At 38.1% G+C, this 7,908-nt stretch overlaps 1 protein-coding gene across 1 annotated transcript; it reads left to right on the top strand.

The window, feature by feature from the left end:
• The first annotated feature begins 4,548 nt into the window (after positions 1–4,548).
• Positions 4,549–6,133, top strand: LOC143746345 (uncharacterized). Its single transcript, XM_077238172.1, has 4 exons — positions 4,549–4,654; positions 4,923–5,192; positions 5,486–5,695; positions 5,783–6,133. The coding sequence occupies exons 1-3, from the start codon at positions 4,621–4,623 to the stop codon at positions 5,575–5,577; spliced, it is 396 nt and encodes a 131-aa protein (XP_077094287.1). The 5' UTR covers positions 4,549–4,620; the 3' UTR covers positions 5,578–5,695; positions 5,783–6,133.
• The last annotated feature ends 1,775 nt before the right edge of the window (positions 6,134–7,908 follow it).

Here is a 7,908-nt window from a genome sequence, read left to right as displayed (position 1 = left end):
TATTGTAATTAAATATAAATATATTAGGTATGTGGCTGTGAGGATCTTTTCCCACCGGTTAATCGACGTTAGACACCAGCGAGGCCTTTTAAATCGCTAATATAAAAGTGAAAGTAAAGTATAAGGACGTCCGCACGGACATTTATAGTGGTGGCGCTCGCAGTGCGCTCGAATGAATTTCTATGGAAGTAGAAATGAAAAAACGTTCGCTCTGTTCTGCTCGCTCGTCGCCATGGACGCGCACCGTTATGAATGCCAGTGCAGCCGCATACTTTTTAGTGTCACTTTAAAATTAGCACCATATCGGGGGCCGATTGTTTCCGGTTTTCAGATAAAACACAACAACAAATGAGTAAATGACAGATTCGCTTAAATAGGCGCTTTTACACAAAATATTCCGTCATCATTTTTTTCAGTCAGCTCTTCACTCTCGTGATTAATGAATTTTGACTCCTGTTGCTGATCTTTGCTGCAACTTTCGAGCAGCTCACAGTTTAGTAAGCAAACACGCTTCAAATGTGTTTTTATTTTATTTTTGTGTATACATGTGTATATATATATATATATATATATATATATATATATATATATATATATATATATATATATATAGCTTATGTTTCAAATATGAGTTAATTAACAATCGTTGGAAAGAATGATACTTTTAAACATATCACTAAACCGTCATTAGGTGTCGCCAGGCGACCGTCTTAATGAGCGAGTCATTGATTCATTCGTTCAAACGATTCGTTCGAACGGCTGAGTCATTCATGAATGAGACAGATTATGGATTGGTCGTTGAATCTTTGAGTCAACCGATTCGTTCAAAATGCTGAATCATTCAGTAACGAGAACGCGTTGCTGTGAGATCCTCGATGGTTCTGCTGTGATCTTTGTTTAACTATTTTCGCTGCTGAAACAGAAAAAAAGTCAATATTGCATCTAAAATGTAAGTGATTTGACGCGTGTGTGTGTGTGTGTGTGTGTGATTGTGTCTGTTACAGTGATTGTTTAACCCTTGTTAAAGTTTAGGCCTTGTCTTTTTGGATATATATCTTTTTATATAAAAAAAAAATAGCATACAACCCATATATTTTAAATGTATTGTTTGCTTTAAATTACATTGAGATTTGTATGTTTGGTAATTGAACCTGAATGAATTTTAAATGAATGTGCTATATTTCAGATCATATATTTGTTTTCCTTAAAATTTGAACTAACACTAACTTTATTCTCATCTGAATGATAGATTATTTATTTATGTATAAAATAAAAACACATTTGATTTTTCTTTTTTAATCAATGTAGAATGTGTAACTGAAGAAATAAACAGATTAGGGCTCTGTTCGAGGACAAGAAATGAAAACCAATGCAATATGATGAATGTGCAAAAGATTTTTTTGCTTTTAAACTATGTGTGTGTGTGTGTGTGTGTGTGTGTGTGTGTGTGTGTGTGTGTGTGTGTGTGTGTGTGTGTAAGAGATTTTGGTTGGGTGACAGTTGTAGTTTAGCAGTACAGTTTGACAAAAGCACAATGTTGTGTTTTATTGCGATTGTACACAAATATAAGTAAACACTTTGCAGTTTGAATAATGTCCTGTATGAACAAAAGGACAGAGTATGTTTTTATGTCTACATTGTTCAATCACGCCTCACACACACACACACACAAACTATTTTTCTAATCAGATCAGGCAAATATTCTGTCTTGGCACACTTCATATAACTTTCAAACTTGTGTACTTATTTCATGTGTCCATTAAGTCCATGAGACCGTAGGGTGTCTCATTTTTCATTTTAGGTTTCAGAAGGTTGCTCACGCATACTTTGTGGTTGATATGTGCCCTCAATGCACACTTTTGCAGAGCCCACACCAATGCAAGCTCTACAGCACACATCTTCTCAAAGGTCAAAGCGGGGTTACGTTATTGCCCGTCATGCACAGTAACCCCAAAGGCACCGGGGTGGTGGTGCCACCGGCTTGTTTATATATATTTATATATATATATATATATATAAATATAGCTGCGAGCAGCGATGAAGGGCCAAAGCCGGCGGCACCGCCACTCCGGTGCCTTTAGGTAACTAAAGGCACCGGGGTTGCGGTGCCACCGGCTTGGGCCCGTAATCGCTGCTCGCAGCTATATTTATTATTATTATTCTAACGACTATTCGGGCCCTTTTGGGGCTCTTAACGTGCACGAAAACTCTTGAAACTTTGCACACGGGTCAGAACCCGCAGCCATCAGGGCCGGGCTGAAGGTGGTACCCGGGCGTGGCAGGGGGGCTCGACAGCGCCCCCTGGAACGGGGTCCGAAAACTTGGTCCATAAATCAAACACGCTTGCATGTAATAATATGAAACTCGGTACACATATAGATCTCATCGGTTCATATATACTTCATGCTCTTACTTTTTACCCCAGCCCAACAGGAAGTCGGCTATTTAGGGTTGTTTGTAAAACGCATGCAATGGAATTTAAAGTACTTCTCCTAGAGAATTCAAAGAAATGCCACGAAACTCGGTCAGCATGAAGTCAAGACATTGAGGATGAAAAATTGCCAGGGGATTTTTGATATCTCGAACGGTTTGGCCGTGGCGAGGAAACGAATTTATGGCGAGAAACGTGAAACAGGAAGTGTGTTATAACTTCAGCATACATTAGCTGATCTTAATGAAACTTCAGCAGTGTGTTCGTTGTAAGAGGCCGATCACATGGATGTGACTATTGTGAGTCAAAGTTATAGCGCCACCAACTGGCAGCAGGAAGTGTGTCACTTTCAAAATGCTTTGAAATCACCCTCTTATTTTAACCCGATTTGCTTCAAACTTCATCTGTATAATGTAAATACACGGCAGATGTAGACCTGTGAAAGGATTATTGATATCTTTGATAATGTTGCCGTGGCAACGCATCAAACTTTAAAATTCTTTTTGGATGCTTTTGAGACTCTTAGCATGCCTGAAATTGCTTGAAATTGCACGAAACTCGACAGACAGATCACATTTATTAGCCAGTAGACATGTGCAAAGTTTCAGAAACGGGCGTGGTGCAGGGACTCAGTAGCGCCACCTTTTGACAAAAGTGGGGGGGGTAGTTTTATAGTTTTACCTACAATCATAAAACTCGGTACGCATATTGTTCAGATAAAGCCGGACAACTTTCTAATTAACGGTCATTAGCTCAGACCAAGAGGAAGTCAGATATTTTGGTTTGAATATGATCATTTTCTCTCTCTCTCTCTCTGAGCCAATATGGCAAGCCGTTTTAACATTTAATCATTTTAACCTACTAGTCTCTATTTTCATGCTTCTAGTACTTATTTTTTAGATACTAGTATCTATTCCATTAAGTACTAGTACTTATTCATTAGCGACTAGTGCTTATTCTTTAGTACTAGTGCCTATTCTTTAGATACTAGTGCTTATTCTTTAGATATTCTTTTGAATACGTATTAGTAGCTAATGAATAAGTACTGGTATCTATTTAATAGGTACTAGTATCTAATGACTTAGTACTAGTATTTATTGAATAAATACTAGTATCTATTAATAGGTACTAGTATCTAAAAGGTAATTTTCTCTCTCTCTCTCTCTGAGCCAATATGGCAAGCCGTTTTAACATTTTAGCATTTTAACCTACTAGTCTCTATTTTCATGCTACTAGTACTTATTTTTTAGATACTAGTATCTATTCCATTAAGTACTAGTACTTATTCATTAGCGACTAGTGCTTATTCTGTTTAGAATATTAAAAGTGCTTATTCAATTTTTATGCTTATTTATATTTTCAGAGCAGAAAATCCGAATTTTCTGCTTATTCAATATTGCATCTAAAATGGAAGTGACTTGACGTGTGTGTGTGTGTGTGTGTGTGTGTGTGTGTGTGTGTGTGTGTGTGTGTGTGTGTGTGTGAGAGAGAGAGATTGTGTCTGTTACATTGACAAGAGTTTAACCCTTTAAGGCCTTGTTTTTTGGATATATATCTTTTTTTATTAAAAAAAAAAGTGCATACAACCCATATCTTTTAAATGTATTGTTTGCTTTAAATTAAATTAAGATTGTATGTTTGGTAATTGAACCTAAATAATTTTAAAATTAATGTGCTATATTTCAGATCAATATATTTGTTTTCCTTCATTTTAATCAACACTAACTTTATTCTCATCTGAATTATAAATAACTTATTTCTGTATAAAATAAAAAATCCCGAATAATCCAGACCAACCAGAGCGCACTATTTCTACAACATCATCAGTGCTGAAGCGGAACTACCAGAGTCGTTCGGCAGATACCCAGCAGATATTTTGTGTCACGTCGTGCACAATAACCCTAAAGGCACCAGGGTGGCGGTGCCACCGGCTTTTTATATATATATATATAAATATAGCTGCGAGCAGCGATGAAGGGCCAAAGCCGGCGGTACCGCCACCCCGGTGCCTTTAGGTAACTAAAGGCACCGGGGTTGCGGTGCCACCGGCTTGGGCCCGTAATCGCTGCTCGCAGCTATATTATTGTTCTTTTTTTCTTATTTAAAAGTAGTTGTTTTTTTTTGATAGGAGTATTTCTGAGTATTGTTTTGTATTGTATGTAGTATTGTTTTTTATTGCAGTTTGGAGGATGTCCATGTTTCACATGATAGGTAAAAGAGGAGGTGAGGGCTTTAGTTTTTTTTCTTTTTTCTTGCTTTATGGTATGTTGATGTTGTACAATGATTGAACACGTTAATGTGAAGAAAATAGTGCAAGGTATAACATTTCATTCCCCCATTTTCCCAGCAAAGTGATCTCATGTATTCCTTGCATGTGAAATAAACTTTTCAATTGTATCAATTTGTAATTGACCACTGACATTGATTAAGGATCATTATTAAAACATTACTTTATTAAAACATTGTGATGTGTGAAATATTCCATACTCAGGCCGCCCCAGATCCAGGAGAGCTGCTTTCTCTCAGACGGCTGGTCAGGAGGTTTGGAGACCCGGTTCTGATGACCGTGATCAGGATCCGCTGCCAGACTCGACACAGACACAGATCCAGGAGCTTCCTGGAGATTTAACACCTCTGTTTTCTGAGTTTTCTGTTTCTGTATCCACAGGTCAGTCTCACAGGAAGAAAGCATGGCAGAGCGGCAGCCAGCAGATGACAGATGATGGACATCCGTCCACTTCATCTAAACGCTCTCCTAGAGGTCAGAATAAGCTTTAATAAATACATTATGCCTCAGTCTCCATCTCTGACTAATTTGCCATTGAAAATAGAGAATTGACAAAAATTAAGTAACAATTTGATGTGACCACTGGCATTCATTTTTAATATTATTTTAAAAAAAATATTAGAAAACTACAAATATTTTAATTGAACATTCGTCTAACATTTTCAGAACATTCAGAGAACATTCAAAAGTAATGTTCCCATACTGCAAAATTATTTTCTATTGCTGTTTCTAATAGTTGTTTTTTCAATTGTTTTTCTTCATTTCAGAAAAACCTACAGAACATTGGAAGAGGAAAGGAATTGTTTCTTTCCTCAACAGGGTATGGAAGGCTACGAAGAGTAATTTCCCCTGCTGTTAGCACAATTGTGCTGTGGATGTTGTGGAGCCTTTTGTCCCTCCACCAGATCTGGAGCCAAAGCCTGATCCTGAGCCATCATCCCCTGCACCAGATCAATCTGGCGTAAAGCCGATTAATGGTAAATATCAGCAGTCATTATTTCTCCAACATTATATTAATGTAAATAATGTGAAGAAATTTGATTTCTGAAATTTTCCAAACTCAGGCCGCTCCAGATCCTTGAGAACTGCTTCCACAGATTCTTCACCGGGCATCACGTCGTCATCATCATCTTTGTCCCTCTCTGAGGACAATGTAGAGAGGAGGTTCTGTGGAGAGTGGTTAAGCCTTAGCAGCAGAGGCTCGTACATCGTTGAATGGAGGTGGAGTGGTGATATTTCGGATAGCCGAAACGAACAGAGCAGTCGCAGCAACTGCTGTTTGTACAGATCCAACAGCCTCGAAGGGTTTCTGTGCCCTCCACTGCCAGGTCAAGTTCCTGTCGACCCAACAGAGACAGAGACAAATGGCCGAACTGCTCAGGGTGCCATGGAGGATTCTCCAGTGAAGAAGAGCTCAACAGGTGAGATTGAAATAAGGCTGGTCAGTGTAAAGTGTACAGATAGGAGATTTTGCTATTTCATGCGTAATTGCTTCAAGTTTTTAACATGTTAATGTCCGGTCACATTAACTGTTGCTCAGCAAAATTTCGCTGAAATCTTCTTTCAGGTTTTTGATTTTATTTATTTTTTTGAAATATTTTAATTGGACGTTCGCCTAAAATTTTCAGAACATTTAGAGAACATTCAAAGTAACATTCTCCAATTCAAAATTATGAAATAGAATGTTCCTTTAAAGAAAAAATATTTGTGAAACTGTGAAAACACTGTACGTTTTGAAACGTTTAGGGAACATTTTGAAATAATGTTTTCTTAATTTGATGGGAACATTAGCAAATCATTCTCAATAAGGCATGAACTCGATGGTACTTGCACTTTCTGACACACACCCAAAACATGCGAACAGAAAGCCGCTTCTCAGACAGCGTACGATCGTAATAGGAATTCTGTTTCGTGATGTATTGCTCTTGAATTGTCAAATACACGCAAAATTGTTAAAATGGCTTTCGTGCCGAGTATTACAGAGTCGGTTATGTCATAAATAAAACATTGCTATGCATTTAATACAAATCAATGTTTATTTAAATATATTATATTTCATATAAAATAAATATATTTTAAGATATGGCCCATATGATTTTTGCCATTACCAGAACTGAGCCACATGTGCCAGAGTTGGCCAAATGAAGCCTGGAAATGTATGTTTTTTAAAACAGTATTGTCGTTTTGTTTTCCACTAAAAATAACACATAAGTCATGTTTTCAGAGAATATTCATATTATTTTCCCCAGATTAATATTATTTTCTCAACACAACCTGCACTGATATTTTAAAATAAAACAATGGATCTAGCAAGCTAATATTTTTCTCATATTTTTCTGTTTGTTTTTCAGAGTCCTTCTATAACATAGGAAAGATGATTGGATCTGGAGGATTTGGCAGGGTGTTCAATGCAACACGCAAATTTGATGGCAAAAAGGTAAATCTTAAAGGGGTCATATAATGGTACATGCACTTTTTCAAGTTGATTGTACTGAAATGTGTGTTGGCAGTGCCTGTACACAACCATCATATAATGATACAAATCTATCCAGTGTTTTTGTTTTAATCTCCTTATATGTTTTCCCCTGCCTCAAATTGAGCCGTTCGATTTTGTGACGTCACTAAATCGTATGCCCCTCCCACGATTGTTGATTGACAGCAGCGTTTCAACAGATCCCTGCCCTGAGCGAGCTGTCAGTCATCATAGTCCAGGGTTTCTCAAACTCGGTCCTGGAGGGCCGCTGTCCTGCAGAGTCTAGCTCCAACCCTGATCAAACACACTTACCTGTGACTTTCTAGTGATCCTGAAGACCTTGATTAGCTTGCTCAGGTGTGTTTGATCAGGGTTGGAGCTAAACTCTGCAGGACAGCGGCCCTCCAGGACTGAAGTTGAGAAACCGTGGGTGCTTCTCAATATCCCTCCTCATCTCCTCGCTCCTCTGTCCTCCATCCTATGACCCCGGAAACCAATCAAGCACAGCCATCTTGAAGGACATTTCAATTCTCTAATTGCACCGCGAGGAGTCGAGGATCGAGAAGTGAGGAGGCTTTCGGAGGAGTTATGAGCGAGGATACACAGGTGTATCCTATGCGGAAGTGTTTTATTGACTAAACGTGACGCACGTATACATTCTCCTCCCCCTTCACATCGGTCACAATCTTTTTAATTTATAGTTTACCTTTGCAGTTT

The sequence above is a fragment of the Siphateles boraxobius genome, unplaced genomic scaffold, assembly GCF_051911475.1.
Source record: "Siphateles boraxobius isolate OS27281-9 unplaced genomic scaffold, OSU_SipBor_1 22, whole genome shotgun sequence".
Taxonomy (NCBI): Eukaryota; Metazoa; Chordata; class Actinopteri; order Cypriniformes; family Leuciscidae; genus Siphateles; species Siphateles boraxobius.
Note: the sequence above shows the minus strand (reverse complement) of the source record. Positions and strands in the feature narration are given on the sequence as shown.